General features: G+C 38.9%; 1 protein-coding gene across 4 annotated transcripts in view; it reads right to left on the reverse strand.

Moving 5' to 3' along the window:
• plce1 (phospholipase C, epsilon 1) overlaps positions 1-19890 on the reverse strand; it is a 482678-nt gene that overhangs the window by 424827 nt on the left and 37961 nt on the right. For all 4 annotated transcript variants that reach the window (XM_063071694.1, XM_063071693.1, XM_063071692.1 and 1 more), the window contains exon 2: positions 1313-2928. In XM_063071694.1, coding sequence (XP_062927764.1) covers positions 1313-2551 — 1239 coding nt within the window. In that variant the 5' untranslated portion in view covers positions 2552-2928. The remainder of the gene's footprint in view (positions 1-1312; positions 2929-19890) is intronic.

The following is a 19890-nucleotide window of genomic DNA, read 5'->3' on the forward strand; positions in this document are numbered from 1 at the left end:
CACAGGTGTTTTATGGTAAGTGTTGTGACTATGACTAAGTTGCTGGAGAAACTGGAGAGGTTGTGGATATGAAAGTCTTCATTCATCATGACAAACGGACATTCTCGTGGAGACCCTTTCACAAGCTCAAAGGTACATCACAATTTATACCCTTAAAATCAAAGGTGAGTCAGTACAATTTCAATAGTTACAATGACGTTGTCAATCCAAGGTATTGAAGTAAACAGTGCTTCCTTTGAATTTCATATCTACAACGGGAGACACCTCTGAATGAAAAAGGATCTAGCAGCGCTTTCCCAGCATATATGATGACTAAACTCTTCTCAGGCTTCCCACCGGGTACAGATATCAATTATGATCAACATTTCAATGACAGATTCTGCCATCTTCATCAGTTATATGCATCATCATCCCTGATAAAGATGTAGAGTTCGTCATCAAAATGTTGGTTATAATCGATATCTGTACCTGGTTGGAAGCCGTGGAGAGTTTGTTTAACACCTCTGAATGTTCAAGTACCTTTACAGGGAGAAACTAGTTAACATAGATATTCTAAAATCTTCTGACCACAGGGAGACAGATGCCCAACTATTGACAGATCAGTTACTTCATGTGCTAAGTGAAAGTATCAGTCTAGTTTGCAAGATGCCTTGAACTTGTTTACAATGGTGCAAATTGCTTAAACCCCTAATTGCCTGGATTAATGCAGGCCAGTTAACATAACCCCATTGTTTTACCATTTGGGTGATACATATGCAAATGTCACAGGGTTACCATTTTGCAAACCATATCTCTTAGGTTGCAGGCCAGCCTGTGCTCCACAACAGTAATGTTTATTTACAAATGTATGCTTTTAACTTCAACTTACTGCTTGCAATTTACATTAAGTATGGAAGACTGGTTCTTCCTTAAAGTAATATCTGCTATATTCACAAAACTCCAGAATACTCCCTAACGGTACGTGTACCTATAACGAAAACAAAAATTAACTCTTCTGTAGTTAGCACTTGTTCATTAAGTACAATTCAAACCCACAACAACATTTCTATTTCATATAGTCTGCCTGCTGCATGCAGATTCCAGCACTGGAATTTCTGAAGACCAGGCCAACATTAATATCTCAGTTCCAACTACATAGACAAGAAGGAACATCTCGCAACAGCTAGCATGTCTTGGTTATTATCAAAAGTTAACATCTCAAAACTTTGCAGCAATTTACTAACGTCATTCCTCAAATCAGCAACTAAAACCATAGCTTCTCATTGCTAACAAAATATAATAAATTAATTCAGCATCTTGTGTGATATCTTACCTTGAACCTGCAGGGTCTGCTCCAGTTATCTGCCATCAGTATTGCTTGGCACATCATGAGTTTCTCACTGGGAACTCTAGGAACTTTGACATCATGCATAATGTTTCTGTTTTGGCTGACAGCCTTCCTGGCCTTTGCACCTATGTGCCCTGATGGCAGTCTCCTTGTCCGTGCTTTAGATCCTGTATATACAGATTTCTTCACTTCTCGGTTATTCTTATTGTATCTTCTAAACAGCAAAGTGGACCGCTCCTTTTTGTTTCGGTTAAATGCACCTTCCATTCCTTCGTCACAGGCATCATCTGAATCTTCTAAATAGCTTTCAGAAGGTTTCAGAGGACTTCGGTTGATCAAATGGCTTGCAACAAACTTCTCAGTCAAAGGTTTCAGCTTCAGCTTCCTTAGCTCTGTGCTTAATCCTCCCTGTGTGGCTTTCAGGCTTGGACAACTATAATTAATGTTGTGGTCGCCTTCTCCAATGTAGCCCTTTGGAAACTGCAATGACGTATTAGATGTACAAGTAGAGGTTGAAGATTGATAGTTTTCATCAACACGGAAAATTGAAGTCTCCTGTGAACGTTGTCCACGATAAAATATATGGTTCTGTTTATTCCCACAGCTGGCATGGAGCTTTACCTTCAAGCCACTATTTGTACAATCGTCTTCCATTACTGTTCGGTTGCACAATGATGGCACATTTATGGAAGACTTTTCTAGTGAGCTGCTATCTTCTTTTTTGATCCCTTCACGCAAGAATGAGGGTCGAATCTCGGGGTTCCAGTGTATACCTTTATCAGTTTGCAATTTTGTAGGCTTAAGTTTCTCTAAAACCAAGCTGGAATCACATTTTTTCTGTCTAGATGAGCACCTGTTTCCATTGTGGCACCTTACATGTGAGCTTGTAGTTCCCATTGCACTACCCTTAAATTCCATTCCACTGGCTGCATTATATTTTGCTGTCAGTTGTGCCACGGACATCACTGGCAGTGCACTGTGCGCTATTCCCTGCAAGTCTTTAGGAATGTCAGGAGGACTCTGAAGGATTGACATAGGATCTGCAGCCAGCATCCCCTCATTGACATCACAGCCTGAATTTCTCAACCTATTTTCATCTCCAGCTGACTGGGACGGTATCATCTTTCCTGATCCCATGCCTACAAACACAGAAGCAGCTAGTTCTTCAGAGGTCATCTTGAACGAACGACTCTCAGTATCCTGGTTTTTTTCTTTGACTGTCATAGCATGGCCTTTGCGGTGGCGGTTCTCAAGATGTCCCTGCTGAAGATTGAAAGGCCGAATTCCAAGTGAACCCCTTTGGTGGGATTCTAAAAGCCAGAGGAAATTTACGAGTTGATAAAACCCATGATCATTCAAACTGTGTGCAGCTGGATTCTCTGGTATTGTATGACATTACAGAGGAAATTACTCAGTATATTAGAGATAATTTACTTGAGAAATCAGCCATCTTGCAGCTCTAAATATTCACTTTGCTTCCTTCAAGATGGATCTTACCAACCATGATTCCACAGTGAAACCCATAGTGGAAAAAATGAATCTGTTGCTTGGTAGTTAAATGATTTTTCCATATGCAGTCTTCAAATTCAGATTAATTTTCACTGTAAAAACAAGAAAAAAAATGGAATAAGAAAGTTACAGACATTATGTGTAAAGTACATACCTTCAAAGCAGAATGCCAATGAATAAAGTACAACACAAGGTAGAATTTGTTGAGTACAGTCAGCAATCATGGTGCAAAATAATGTGCTAGTTTTCTCAAAGGTAATATTTTTGTTCCAGAATCTGTTCAAAATTATTCTTGCACGAACCAGAATACAGACATCATTTAGACTGTATTTTTTAAGCTTTTGTTTCAGGAAATATTCCTTCATTTTTAAGATGGAAATGTGGTGTTAACCTATTAATAAGATTGGAAATAGGTCTAGTAAACAAAACAGGCAAATTTGATCCATATCCTCCACCTACTACATAGTTTTCAACAACTGAAAATAATTTGAAAAATACTGAAAATAATTTGAAATATACAAAACTAGGGATTTTGATACATAATATTCATTTTAAGTGATTTGTATTAATATTTTAAAATCTTTAACAAAGTCTTTATTGTTATCCTGGTGCATGGGAGAAACTGCTTAAGTTTTAAAGCCATTCTCAATGGCTGCACGTGGCACTAATTAACAGTCACTCGTTATATGGATTTATCTCATCTGGTAATGTGACTAGTTTTGTGGGTGGGAGTATGTCCCATTTACAGCTTGATGCCTTTCATATGAGCAAAAAAATAGCACGTTCAAAGAAAATGATTTTCACTGAATCGACCCTGAATTAAATTTTTTTTAATTTATTGAATTTTTTTTAACTACTTGGGTGAATTGCTCTAGAAATTAGTAAAAAAGTCTTTGAGATTTCTGAATAGTCAGAATCCAGATCACCAAAGCTTTATTAAGTGCACTTTCGTGGAACCACATTAAATAGCAGAAAGTGAACATTCCTTGAATAAATTGCAGAGACACAAAGAAAGAACAGGGCAGCAAGACTAACTGAACTACTCTTTAAAGCAGTCATGCAGTTAATGACCTAAATAACTTCGTTTTGTACTGCACAACTCTTGATTCAATGTTCACACTCTCTCCCAGGATTTTTCAAAAGCAAATCAAAGAAATTGCATTGGTTTTGAAAAAATACTTTATTTTTATTTGAAATTGCTGGCCTGTAATCAAAGTTACATGAGCTTACATTCCAGGAACTTCCCAAACAGTCAGCTTTGTCAATATTGGTTCTTTGAGAGTGCATCTATCCCACATTTCACCTTTCTCCTTGGTACCTTGTAAATTTCTTCTCCCCAGTAGAGTAAACCTTTGACAATTCTCTATCTAACTGTCAGAAAACCCCAGTAGGTCATCATCTGGGATTTCTGAACAAGTGGATAGCAAATACTTGTAAAGTTACTGTATCCAAACCTAATTTCCTTTTAAACATCAGGGCTCTGATTCCCCTGTATCCTTGAAACTTAGCTAGCTCTATTTTTTGTGCTCCTTTACAACTCACCTGGGCCCCATTTCCACAATCCCTTGAAACTCACCAGGTTTGCTGGAATATTTGTTATGTACAGTGTAATGTTTTAAATATGTGAATTTAAAATAAGTGTATTGGGGTATTAATTGCAATAACATTCATTAGCCCCCAAAACCTGCCAGTTTGGCAGCAAAGTCCTGAGCATGCCATATTAATGGAATTTTGCAGTACATGTCCAACTTCCTTTTAAAAATATCTTGTGGAATCACTTCCTCTCCAGATAAAGTATTCCAACAGACTGAAAGAGGAGAAAATAAGCTCTTTTCTTCTCTCCTCTGGAACAGTGGCTGATAATTTTGAATCTAAAGTTTCTGACAAGTGTGAATAATTATTTTTGATCCAAAGCATCTCATCATCTTTAAAATCTCTGTTGAGACACCTTTTCAACCTGCTCTGTTCCAAGTTCTGTCTTCACCAATGTCTCTCATAAATAAAGCATGACCACCTGACAATGATCTCGATGAGGATACACAGTGGCCTTTTTCCCATACTTTTTCTTGATTTGCACTTTTTGTTTAGAATAAAAACTACAAACTGCCAAAGAGCATTCGAGAGGCCACACTAGCTTTTTACTGGCTCAAGCACCAATTTTACAGCAGCATTCTTTAAATGCATTTTTAGGCTATTTGAATGGGTAACAAGAACATCCAAAGGGCGACCAAACTGAAAACATTAGAATAAACTTGTCTAAAAATGCAGCCTCTTAATTTTTTCACATAATATTTAAAACACAGAAAAGGGGCCATAATTCCCATTATGTCTGTGCCTTACGCCCTCATACTCCACAACACCTTCCCTACCTCTTCACTCCGCGACTTACCCATTGCTCATTCATTTCTTACTACTCATAGTTAAAATGAAAGCTGCCTAATCTTGGCCCATTTTCAGCATTTGGTCTCTGAAGGTCATAGCGCTTCAAGATTACATCCAAGTATTTTTTTAATGTAATGACAGCTTCTGCCTCTCCCACTATTTCAGTCAGCGAATTCCAAATTGCTACCATTCTCTGGGTGAAAAATATTATCCTCTACCCCCTTTAATCCAACAATCACTTCATATCTATTGTACTCCTTTGCTAAGCATTGCTTATTCAGAGCTACACAGTTAAAAATCTAATGTCCCCTCACTTTACCAAAAAGGAAAGACAATTTTCTCATACATTTGATTTCCACTGAAAATTCAGTCAGGAACCACATGGTCCCAAACATAATTTCCACACGAATTATGCAAAAGATGCACAGCCCTCCTTTGGGATCATCATGGGAGAACTTAGACCTTACTGTCCTAAGAAAGATCACCATTTTAGTAGTGCAGCACTAAACTGGGACCCTTATAAAGGAACTCCTGATATTTAACTCTCAAGTATGGGAGACCATACCAAATCATGGGAGATGAGGGTTGATGTGGGGAGGAAGCTGCAGTTCCCAGAGGTTGTGCAAACCACACTTCGACCAGATCGTACTGCGGTCCACCAAAGACAAGAAAATCATCCTGGTGGAGCTCACAGTACCAAGGGAGGAAGGATGGCAGGAGGCTCACGAGACGAAGGCTCTGAAGTACCAGCCCTTGGTCCAGGAGTACAGGGACAAAGGATGGCAGACATGGAGATCGGCTTTAGAGGGTTCCCAGCAAGGTCGTCATGGAGGTTGTTGTCCGCTCTGGGCCTTGATGAAAAGAGCAAGAACCAAACAGCTCGCAGGATGGGGGAAGAAGCAGAAAGAGCCCCTTGCTGGATATGGAGCTGGTGAGAGGACTTGAGCTGGAGGTCAGGAGCAGATGGACGGTGACTTGGCTACTACTGTTGACCCACCAGCTGGAGAGTGTAGAGGTTAAGGGATGAAACATTCTTTGAAGATTGGGCACAACCTGATGACATCTGCCCCAGGCCAAAGGTTATGGTTACCTCATCAGGTAACTGAAGAGAGCACCCCGGTGTATGATGGAATCAAGTTCAATGTTTTGGTTCCACATTCTCAATTTACAAACCATACTACATACTCTACTTTACAGCAGTCAGCTACTATGCCCCTCCCATCCTTAAGTGAAACCTTTGTGTCTCTATGACTCCCCTCTGAAGTCCAGATTCCAGCTCCTTCTCCCCCTTCCCCACCACAACTCCACCAAGACTTCTCAATCACCATCTGTAACTCTTTCAAAATCTTACTAAATAAGGCCTTCAAACTTGTAGCAACTGAATGGTCCAATTACTTCCACCCACCCAAGCCCCTGGTCCCTGAATGGTCCAGATGACTCATATGAAATGAACCTAACAGTCCAAAGCACCATACTGATCCACTCTCGACCTTTGTCCCGCTTTCCAGCTGTTCCAAAATGCACTAAAAATAAAATCTGCATCTCTTATTTATGTGACTCTCTCTTCAGATTTATAGACAGGGAACTCTATAAATTTATTATATCAGGAATAAAGAATTCTTTCTTCATACTTCAAATCTATGTTTCCTTCTTCCAAATTCCCACATGACTGAGAAAGCAAACCTACCCAATGCATTTTCAACAAGAACAACCCTCTATCCTCTGAACTCCAGTGTTTAGGCTCAACACACATAACTTTTCCTCAATAGGTAACACCCATGAATCAACCTACTATATATCACACTTTAAATACGATCAAAAAGCTGTTCGTGGTACTCCAAAAATGATCTCACTACATCTATACAACTGTAGAGGGATTTAATAAAAAAAAACATCAACTTTGAAATAAAGGCTAATATTCAATTTATCTTCCTAATTTCTTGTTGCACAGTGACGATCACTTTGAGTGTTTTTTATACAAGGACCCATATCTTTCCATCCTGCAGAGTTCTGTAGTCTCTTTCTATTCAAACAACATTCTGCTTTTCTCTGTTCATTCTAGCAAATTGCATGACTTTGGTTGAACTGCAGCTGCCAAATGTTGCCCGCTAGCTTAACTTGTCAATACTGTATATCCCTTTGCAGATTCTATATATTCCTCACATCTGGTTTTCCCCACCTATCTCTGCATCATCAGCGAATGTAACCACAAATCACTCAATTCCTTCAGCTAAATTATTAATCCAGACCACAAATGGCAGAATCTCTAGTGCTGGTCCCTCTGGCATCCCACTAGTTATTATTTGCCAAGGTGAAAATGGAACATTTATCCTGACTGTCAATCTCTTAAGTGTGCTAATAAATTATCCCCCAATCCACCAAAAACTTTTGCCTGCATGACCTCTAATTGAATGCCTTTTGGAAAACCAAAAGAATCACACATACTAGCTCCCATTTCTCCATCCTGTGCATTACATTCTCAATGAACTCTAAGTTAATGAACAGAATCCCTCTTTCATAAAGCTGCATTGACTCTTAAGATTGTATTACAATTTTCTCAATATCCTGGTCCCAGCTCGGAATCATGACTTCTAGCATTTTTCCCCAACATCACATATCAATCACTTGTGATTTCTTGTCATTTGTTTCTCCTTTTATGAATATTGACTAAATGTAGGAAACTTCTAAAAACAGGCTCTGATCAGCCCATTCAACCCAGCCCCTAATCTATCCAGCCATCTCCCACCCTGCTCCCTTATTCCCAGATGTCCTCAATATCTGTTCCTATAATCCATTAGCAAACCTTCACTGACGTTCAAGGGAGATACGGAGGATATGATTCCTTGATAAGCCGACAATCTACCCCAGAAGCACTCCTTTGGCAGGGCAGTTAGACTTTCCACTGCATTAAATGCTCTATATAAATATAACTTATTGCCATTGCCTCTCTTACAATGCTATTTAAATGAGGGCCTAATATAACTGATATGTTTTAAAGACAGATATATGTATAAAAGAGTAAAACATAAATTGCAAAGAACAGGAACATGGGTGGGGGACAAATGAATAATAGTAAGATTATCACATACAGTACATATTTACAAAGGGAACACAGCTATTGAAACAACTACTGAAAATGCATGTTTGAAGTAGCAAAATACACAAGTACAAAGTACAGTAAAAGTGTAAAATATGCTCAACTTTAGAACATAGCTTATTGCTTAGAATGGCAGATCTTAAATTGGAATAAATGTTTTAAAATATATACTCCAGATTAAATTACCTTTGTGATTACCTGTATATTGCAAAAGTTGAATGCCTGTTTTTACAGTACCACAGAAATCATTTGTGAACAGAGCAGTAAGTCAGATTGAAACAGCTAATTCCTATGAGATTCAACAAATAATGCATAAAAAGAATAGAGAACATTTGTTCAGTTTCAATATATTCAGTTTATTTATAATTGAACTGGGTATTGCTTTCATTATATGACTGAACAATTTTCCCGTCAGATGCCTGCCGGGCTAAAAATAATGAGAACTACAGATTTTTTTTTAGGAATCGAAGGGTCAATGCTAACAAAATTTCGCCGACATATTGATCACTTTGCATTTAATAGTTGAGTAACATACTTCAAAATAGACATTCACAAGAAAACAATATTTTACATTTCCAGCACCAATGGACTGTTTTGAAAGGAAATTGGAGTAATTGCTGCTAATCCTCATCCTACATCAAAGAAAAGTTATCTATTTTGTTTACCAATTACATGGTGTTTCTATTTCAGTAGATTCACTGGATATTGGACTGGGATCCAAAGTCAATCTAAACAGCGAAGTAAAAACAGTTCCTCACTGGGACACCCACGTTAAAAGTAAAACTTAGATCATACAATACCATGAAATATGAAACTATTAGTATAAATTACTTAGTAGTGATCCAGCGGCTCCCTATCATTTATATACTTAAAGATGCAGCACAACTACAGTATCTGTATAATTCACTCAATTCAAACATACTTATATCTGCTGACGATTTGAATTGTGCTTCTAATCTAAACTGCAAAATAGGTTGCGGGATGTATGCTACAATGTAACACGTTATATGAATGAGATTCACCAATACCTTTTGCCTTTTCTGAAGTCCTTACCAAGTTCTCGGGTTAAAGTTGTGAGATACTGAGTTGTACTGATCAAGCAGAATCAGCAAATGAAGGTTGTAACAAGCTGCATCAGATAGATCATCTTGATCTCTACCCTGTTTTAGGCATTCCTTGTAACCTCTCCACCTCTCCCCTTTCTGCATCATAAAACATGTCCATTTTTCAATTCTGATAGCATTCTTCATCCGAAACATTAATTCTGTTTCTCCCTCAACAATGCACCATAAACTGATCAGTATCTCCAGTAATTTCTGTTTTATTCTAAGGAATAGGGATGGCTACCACCATCAGGAAGGTGGAACAGGAGCCGCAAGACTCACATCACCAGGTTCAGGAACAGTTATTACTCCTCAGCCATCAGGCTCCTGAACCAAACAGGATAACATCACTCAACTTCACTTGCCCCATCATTGAAATATTCCACAACCTATGGACTCACTTCCAAGGATTCTTCATCTTACATTATCGATACTTATTGTTTAGTTATTATAATTTCTTTCCTTTTGTATTTGCACACTGGTTGAGTGCCCAGTTGGTGCAGCCATTCATTGATTCTAATGTGATTATTATGGAATTCGTTCAGTATGCCCACAATAAAATAAATCTCAGGGTTGTATATGGTGCATATGTGTATATACTTGGATTAAAAATTTACTTTAAACTTTTACTTATTGCAAATTAACCTGTAAATAAAAGCTGGAAATACACAGGCACTATCGATGAAAAAGCATATTAGTTGATCCTTCAGAATATATGACCTACATAGATAGTCCTAACTTCTGAGGAATCCAGAAGGTTAGCTAAATTTGCTTTATCCATAGGTATTGTCAGGCATGCTGATAGCATCCAGAATATTTTGAGCAAACACACAAAATTCGGGAGGGGTTCAGCAGGTCAGGTAGCATTTATGGAGGGAAACAGACAGTCAATGCCTTGCATCAAGACCTTTCTTCAGCACTGGAGAGAAAGAGCTGCATCACATGCACAAGTCTCCCACCATTGAGGACAACTTCAAAAGGCGGTGCCTCATGGAGGCAGTATCCATCATTAAGGGCCCTCACCAACGAGTGTATACCCACCTCTCATTACTATCTTCAGGGAAGAGGTACAGGAGCCTCAATGTTTTAGGAACAGCTTCTTCCCCTCTACCGTCAGATCTCTGAACAATTCATGAACCCACGAAGAGCACCTCTTATTCCTCTTTGGCACTAGTTATCTTTTCAAGTCGTAGAAGAGCACAGCACAGAAACAGGCCCTTTGGCTCATCTAGTCCATGCCAAAACCACTTAAACTGATTACTTCCACACACTGACAAACTTCTGAGCGAAGATGTTTCCCCTCACGTTCCCCTCAAACTTTTCACCCTTAACCCATGACCTCTGGTTGTAGTAACTTTATTGTAACTTAATAATTTTTTTTATTTCTTGCACTGTACTGCTGCCACAAAACAAACTTCATGTCATATGTCAGTGATAATAAATGTGAATGGTGGGGGAGTGGTGGAGCAAGATATAATGTTTCCATAAGTAAGAAGTGTGCCCAGAATTTTCATATTATTTTTGCATGGAATTAATTTTTTTTCCAATCTGCACAGACTTTGCTGGTTTTAAACATGATTATGCTAAGACCAATACTGTTGTTCGTTGAGTAATTTTTAACAGATTGAAGATGAGTTTTATTTGTCACGTGTACATCAAAACATACAGTGAATAGCGTTAACAACAGGAATTCTGCAGATGCTGGAAATTCAAGCAATACACATAAAAGTTGCTGCGTTCACCAGCAACTTTTATGTGTGTTGAGTGAATAGCGTTGTTTGCACCAAGGACCAAAACAGTCTGAAGATGCACGGGGGCTGCCAGTGCCACACTTCTGGCACCCACATAGCGTGTCCACAGTTTACTAATGCTAAAATGTACGTCTCTGGAACGTGGGCGGAAACTGGAGCACCCAGAGGAAACCCACACGGTCACGGAGAGAACATACAATCCCCCTGTGGACAGCTGCCAGAGTTGAATCCCAATCTTCCAATCACTGGTGCTGTAAAGAGTGATGCTCACCGCTATGCTACTGTGCCACACTATAATTTGGGCAGTCATTTTGCTCCAAATAGTTACCAAATGTCACATGGATGCTGTGTCAGAACTGGTCAAGGCTTGGTCTGAAAATACATTCTCCCAAAATAAATCTGCAATTCAATTAGCCAAATAATTTGTATTAGGCATTCGAGGCTATGACAACAAAACATAATTTTACCTAATAAACCTAATTTTATCGCTGAACAATAAAACAAATATTTTAAAAATTGCCTTTAATCAAAGTGCATGACACAGTCTAACACCTAATGTTCTCTTTCCTTGCTTATCCTGCTTCTAAAAAGTAGGTTAACTTCACAACGCATTTTCTGTTTTGTGCTTTAGTGCACAAACTCAAACCTATGGTAGAGGGTTCATATACAGAAAGATTATGACATATTGCTGTCATAACAAATACTTTCAAAAGTACTGAGCTTTCAAAGCTCTTGTTATGACAGCAAGACCTTAGCTGAGTGCCACATTGGCTGCAAACATTAAATACAGTGGATTCCAGTTAATTAGGCTATCGCTTAATTGGAGCAGCCGCTTACTTGGGACAACTCTTAAACAACAAAAACTAATCAAGAAAATAGACAGGATTCCCTTTGTTTATTTAGGACACTCTACTGCTTAATTGGGACAGGAGACTATGTCAAGCGGTTTCTAACTAGTATTAGTCACATTCACTTATGTGACATTTGACACTGAACAATGCTTAGAGTGAAGTTTTTAAATAGTGCCAGCAGTGTGTATTTGCGTTCAAAAGGCAGTGTTTTTTGTGACTGTTAGTTGGTGGAGAAGTAAGCAGTAAGGTAATTCTGAACTGTTTTGCTCACTGCGGTTTCAAGCTTTGAGGCCAGGAGATGCGAGAAACAGCCGGGAATGAAAATGAATCAATTTTGCTACTTCTGTAGTTTGGAACTACAAAGAACTTGAAGGTATTGGCAATCGTGTTGAATGTTAAAATGAAAATGAAAATTTGGAGGATGCAATTTTCGAAAGCATTGGATGATGGCAATCCATTATCTGCACTAGGTGTCTGTGTTGATTTTGTTCATTTAGTCAATCAAAAGAAAAAGGAAAAGGCAGCATACACTGGATGAACTCCTCCAATAATCACTAGGTACTGATATATAGTAGTAGTTTTGGTCATGTTCTAATTTTTTTGTATTTCACTTAAGTACATAATTCGTTACTCAGTTAAATTAGTTTGTCTCCACTTGGAGTATTGTGAGCAGTTTTGGACTCCTTATCTAAGAAAAGATATGTTGGCATTGGAGAGGATCCAGAGGAAGCTCTTGAGAACAATTCCATGGACCACGAGGAGAAGGCAGGAGAATGGGATTGACAGGGATAATAAATCAGCCATGATGGAATGGTGAACCAGACTCAGTAGGCCAAATGGCCTAATTCTGCTCCTATGACTTAGGGTTTGATTTTTTCCTATATACCTTTTTAACTAAGTCCATGAAGTTTCAGCTAATTGGGGCACCTGCTTAATTAGGTCAAAATGGTCCTGATGTGCCAATTAAACAGAAATCACTTTACTATAGTTATGAGGCACAGGCTTGAAATCAGCAGAAGTTGAAAAACATGAAACTTCTAAACCTCCGAAACTCAAAAACAGCTTTGCAAAACAATTGCAACCCAATGAATGAATCTATAAAAAAATTCAACATCACTAGATCAGTCAAGATTTCATATCTTCTGAGAAATCTTTGTGTGCACAAAATAAATACTCTACTCAATTATTAGGGTGCTTGGTTGATTTCAGAACTGAAATAGTCAGGCCCCTCAAAAACTAAGGTTATGCCGATGAGCATAAAATGGAGAACAAAACCAATTTCCTTTCATCCTTTTTCTGATTTAAATCATGTTGATAAGAACAATTTTTGAATTAATGAACTAATTCAGATCAGTATTGTGATGAAGCCAGGCAAGTGAGAGAAATTACTTACGGACTAAGAGTAGATCTGTCACAGGAAATGAATCCAGCAGTAGTGAGGAAGGGTTGAAGTAACTAAGGACGAAGACGAAAGCAGCTAAGGAAATTCCTAAAGCAACACTCACAAAATGTTGGAGGAACTCCAGCACTGGTGTGTTGCTCTGGATTTCCAGCATCTGTAGAATTTGAGGAAATTGCTAAACTCAGAAGTAGATTGCAGCCAATAGAGAGCACCATGTAACAAGATAACCAGAACGTGAAAAGTCATCGATCAGAGATGTTAGCATCTCTTTCCAACGCTATTGTGTGATCTACAACAATTTTCAGCATTTACTGCTCTTATTTCAGAATTGCAGCATCTGTTGCAAAATGTTTTTAAATTCAACAGATCTTCCCTACTATGGACCCAAGATGCCAATATAACATTTAATACCTCCAAACTGTGTTGACAATATAGTAAAATACACAACAGTGGAAATTAAATTCTATGGCACACCTTCAATGCGGTATCTGGTTGCAATCAAGGGAATGATGGAGTGCAGAGAAGATTGAAGAATCTACTCCCCAGTATCAACAGTGTGATTAATAAGGAAACCGTGAGATAAAGCAAGGTTTTATTGGCATGCATGCAGCACATCCAGGAGAACTTATAGAGGTCTACATATATGGTAAAGATCTTCCTGGAGAATCGTTTTGAATTAAAACGTCAGAATAAGACAAAGATCTGCAAGTTTAAACTTGCAGCATCAATCAAGGAGCAATATCAGGAATTGTCCACACACGGTTGTCGAGACATAAAAACTAAGTGAAATGGATTGCCCAAAGGGAGAGCAGACTTATAAACATATCAGAAAAAAATCTCTATCAGAAAAAAAATGCCTCATTTTTACTGCCTTTCTGGATGGACGAATTGGCTTCCTCGTAATTGCTTTCCGTATCTTCACAATCTTTTAGTTTGATCACTGTCCCTACAGAAGCACTAATTGTGCGGTTGATAGAGAAAAAAGACATACATAACAAATCTAAAGTATCACATTTAACTATTCAAAGATTTGACTTTTCACATTTTGGTTTTTTTTTATGTGCTTTGGCAATTTAGATTCCAATGGATCAAACCAGATTACAATCAGTCTTTCTTGTATGTGATTCATCATTGTTGGCTTTGAGTTCAACTATTAGTAGACATAAAATGAAATATTATAGCTATAGAAAATATGATCTATTATTCTAAAGATTTTGGAGGGACTCTGTTGGAGTAGGAACACTGGTGCATTGTGCTCTGTAGATAATATTTCCCATAGCAACAGCTCACAACACATTTAGATTTCCAACAATGGGTTCTAGTTCACACAGCAGTAACTGGAATCCACATGGTCCATCCAGCTGTGTTCTGTAACAACTTGCCACAGCAAATATATCAATATCTCTAACGTTGGCTCCTCCCTCATCTGGTAGGTTGTCACTGTGTCAACACTCCATTCACCAATCTAACTGTAAGCAAGAATTGGATTACACCCATTATTTCATAGCACATCTTCACACAGCAAAAAAAAATCATACTCTGCATCTCATGTCACTAACTTCAAAATGGATTCATCTGTACTAAATGATCAACTATCTAAAAACTATACTGGCAATCCAAAAGGAACGTAAATCCAAACTATAACACTGCTAACTTCTTAAAATATTGTACAGTGAAGTATTTGTTAAACAATACTTTAAAAGTAAATACATTATAAAAATTATTTGCTCAGAAGTGACACCATTAAAAGGCTATGGGTTACATAATTGCAATCACTCCCACCCCACCCTACTCAACCCTCAATAAATTAATTTCCCAGGAAGCCAAGGGCGAATGAGATACAGCAAGATTTGAAGAAAAGCGTATTTTGACCAAGGGTTTGCAGATATACTACAATCTCCATTTTAAAACTATACCTTGTAGTTTTCATCATCACCATCGTTATTACCATGATTGTTCTTGGCAATTTTTTCTACTGAAGCAGCTTACCATTGCCTTCTTCTGGGCAGTGTCTTTACAATACGAGTGACCCCAGCCATTATCAATACTCTTCAGAGTTCGTCAGCCTGGTATCAGTAGACGCATTACCAGGACTGTCGATACAACCATCCACCACCAGCTCCCATGGTCATGTGCCCCTGATCAGGGATCTCAGCAAGTACCCAAGGGTGACCTGAAGGCTAGCAGAGGGAAGAAGTGCCTTATACCTCCTTTGGTAGAGACATATCTTCACCCCACCACTCACATGTAGTTTTAGCTTTTTAATTTATTCTTCTCATTCATCTTCTTCTTCGTCTTCATGTGCCTTGCGTGTTACACGCTTGGGCATCATGGCTTTTCACATCGAACGATCCCATGCAGCATCAATAATATCTCACACACTTAGATCTGTTAGTTCTTTCACAGTGTCCATACATTTTCTTCTTTGCCTTCCTCTTCCACGTTTCCCAGGCATACGGCCTTGTAATGTAAGGCATTCTATTTCTCCCTTTCTGATGACATGGCCCAGGAATTTAAGTTTCTTCTCATCTTAATGTTCTCATTAAAGATTTTTTTTATGGGCACAGTGGAGTACTGTCTCATTAGTTACCCTATCTCTATATGATATTTTCAGCATTCCTCTAAGAAACCACATTTCTGTTGTTTCTAAGTTTCTTTGGAGTTCTGGTGTTATAGTCCATGTTTCAGAAGCATGCAGCAAGATTGACCAGATGTAACATTTTAGTAGCCTAAGCTTTGTTATAGTAATGTGTCGTTGGTAAAAATGGGTTTCATTTTTTGGAAGTTAGTTTTGGCAATGGCAATTCTTCTTTTTATTTCTACTTTGCTTCTAGCATCTTGTGATATAAAGCTACCAAGGTAAATAAAGCTGGTCTTTTGTTCAATCTCTTGATTACCGATATACAATTGGCAGTTGGGAGTATCCTGCTGTTTTGATATTTTTTTACAGTTAGACCAAAATCTGCACTTGTTTGTATTACTTTGTCAAGGAGGATCTGTAGGTTTCCTGCAGCATTTGCTATTAGGGTGGTATCATCTGCATATCTTATATTGTTGATATTAACACCTCCAATTTTTATCCCATCTAGGTGTCCTATTTCTCTGAGAATCATTTCACTATAGATATTAAACAATTCTGGTGAGGCAACGCATCCCTGTCTAACTCCTCTTTGGATTTTAGTCCAACTGCTTATATTATCATCAATTTTTACTGTTGTCATTTGGTTCCAATATAAAGTTTGAAGCAGTTGTTGGTCCCTTCCATCAATGTTTAGTTTAGCGAGAATTTGAAATAATTTTTCATGTTGCACTTTGTCAAATGCTTTAGTGAAATCAATAAAACATAAAAAGACATCATTTTGATATTCAATTGCTCTTTCTGAAAGCAATCATAGTATGAAAATTGCATTCATAGTTCCTCTATCCTCAATAAACCCATATTGTAGTTTAGAAGTTTCTGGTCATAACTTGTTTTTAATTCGACTCAGAACAATTCTCAACAAAATCTTTATTATGCGACTCATAAGACTGATTGTTCTATAATATAAAATACTCTGCAGATGCTGGGGTCAAAGCAGCACTCTCCATACGATGGAGGAACTCAGCAGGTCGGGCAGCATCCATGGAAATGATCAGTCAACGTTTCGGGCTGGAACCCTTCGTCAGGACTGAAGAGGGAAGGGGCAGAGGCCCTAAAAAGAAGGTGGGAGGAGGGTGGGAAGGAGAAGGCTGGTAGGTTCCAAGTGAAAAACCAGTAAGGGGAAAGATAAAGGGGTGAGGGAGGGGAAGCAGGGAGGTGATAGGCAGGAAAGGTGAAGAAGGAATAGGGGAAAACACAATGGTAGTAGAAGGAGGCGGAACCATGAGGAAGGTGATAGGCAGCTGGAGGAGGGGGCAGAGTGAAATAGGGATAGGGGATGGGAGGGGGAGGGAATTACCGGAAGTTGGAAAATTCTACGTTCATACCAAGGGGCTGGAGACTACCTAGACAGTATATGAGGTGTTGCTCCTCCAACCTGAGCTTAGCCTCATCATGGCAGTAGAGGAGGCCATGTATGGACATATCTGAATGGGAATGCGAAGCAGAGTTGAAGTCGGTGGCAACCGGGAGATCCTGTCTGTTGTGGCGGACAGAGCGGAGGTGCTCAACGAAGCGGTCCCCCAATCTGTGTTAGGTTTCAGCGATGTAGAGGAGGCCGCACTGGGAGCACCGGATGCAATAGATGACCCTCATGGTTCCACCTCCTTCTACTATCCATTGCGTTTTCCCCTATTCCTTCTTCACCTTTCCTGCCTATCACCTCCCTGCTTCCCCTCCCCCACCCCTTTATCTTTCCCCTTACTGGTTTTTCACCTGGAACCTACTAGCCTTCTCCTTCCCACCCTCCCCCCACCTTCTTTATAGGGCCTTTGTCTCTTCCCTCTTCAGTCCTGATGAAGGGTCTCGGCCCGAAACGTTGACTGATCATTTCCACAGATGCTGCCCGACCTACTGAGTTCCTCCAGTGTGTTGCGAGTGTTGACTGTTCTATAATTTTTGCAGTCAATAGTTCCAGGAATTTTTGGCAGAGTTATAAATACTGATTTCAAGAGATCGTCAGGCAATACACCAGACTCATATATGCCATTAAACAGTTCAAAAAAAAAAATCTATGCCCAGATCTTCTAGGGCTTGTATCATTTCCACTGAAATTTCATCAGGTCCAGGTGGCTTTACCATGTTTCATACTTTTCATTGCTTTAGTTATTTCTTCTTTGGTCATAGGTGAGCCAGAATTAGGATATTTAATATCTGGGGGTTCCTCTCTATTATCCTCAAACAGCTGCTCTATATACTGAATCCACCTCTCATATATTTTATCTAGATCTGTTAGTATGGATCCGTCTGCTGATCTTATGCATTCTGTAGAGGAGGTTTTCTTAATTCCAGTAATTTCTTAAATTTTCTTGTGCATTTTTTTGCTGTTGTTAACATGGCTTTCTACTTCATTGCATTTTTGATTCAGCCATTCTTCCTTTGCAATATTGCACAATTGTCTCGTCTGTCTGTCTAAATCTCTGTATTGCACTTCATGATTCTTCACTAACCTTCTTTGTTCCATCAGATCTAGCATTTCTTGGGTAATCCACCCCTTGTTGGTGTGTTGGATTTCTTGTACTGGGATTATCTCCTCTGCTGATTGCTGTATAGCATATTTAAATCTGTCCCAAATAGGTGTTGTTACGTTTTCTCATTCATACCCATTCAAAATTGACCACCATAAGTTAATGCCGAGCCTCCCTGCACAACACCTGCCGTGAAGGTTCTTCCATAGCACTGAGAGGTGAGAGGATTTAGATATTGCCCACGCAAGAATGACAGAGTAAGAATATTTTTCCAAAACGGATATTGGGAGCTGATGGTAGGGACTGAGGGATGCCTAATTGTTGCAGTGCACTTTATAAACATCACAAGGTTTAAGGTGCTGGAGAGAGAACTAATCATAGATTCATAAAGACAAATAGCACAGAAACAGGCACTTTGGTCCAGCTGGCCATCAAGTACCCATCTATATTAACTGGATTTTACACCAGTTGGCATATAAATGGCATTTTAATCTTGGCAAATCAAAGTAAATTTATTATCGAAGTACATACATGCCACCATATATAATCCTGAGATTAGCTTTCATGCTGGCATGCTCAACAAATCCATCATAGAATAATAACCAAAACAGAATCAATGGAAGACCACACCAATGGGCATTCAGTCAGTGTGCAAAGACAACAAACTGCAAAAACAAAATGAAGTAAATAATAATAGTAGAAAGTAAATAAACATAAATAGCGAGAACGTGAGATGAAGAGTCCTTGAAAGTGAGTCCGGCGGTTTCAAAGTTTTAAAGGTTCAATTTGATGTCAGAGAAATGTATACAATATACATCCTGAAATACTTTTTCTTCGCAAACATCCACAAAAACAGAAAAGTGCCCCAAAGAATGAATGACAGTTAAATGTTAGAACCCCAAAGCCAACCCTCCCAGCTCCCCCCTCCCATTTCAATGGGAACATTTCAATGATAGGGCAAGTGAAGTTGAGTGAAGTTATCCCCTTTGGTTCAAGAGCCTGATGGTTGAGGGTTAATAACTTCTTGAACTTGGTGACGCGAATCCTGAGGCTCCTGTATCTTCTTTCCGATGGCAACTGAGAGAAGAGACATGTCCTGGGTGGTGGGGGTCATCCAGATAGGACTTAAATGTTGTGAGAGTATCTGCCTCCAATTCTCACTCAGGCAAGTTCCAACCACCATCTGAATGAGAAAAACCTTCATCAGATCTTAACCCTCAACCAGTGCCCTCGTTTGGCCAGCATGGTGGTAATAGCATAACACTATTACAGCCCCAGTTGTAAAGTCTGGGTCTGACTCCAGCCAGTCTGAAAGCAATTTGTACGCTCTCCCTTGAAGCACGTGGATTTCCTCTGGGTGCC

Source organism: Mobula hypostoma, chromosome 19, assembly GCF_963921235.1.
Source record: "Mobula hypostoma chromosome 19, sMobHyp1.1, whole genome shotgun sequence".
Lineage (NCBI taxonomy): Eukaryota > Metazoa > Chordata > Chondrichthyes > Myliobatiformes > Myliobatidae > Mobula > Mobula hypostoma.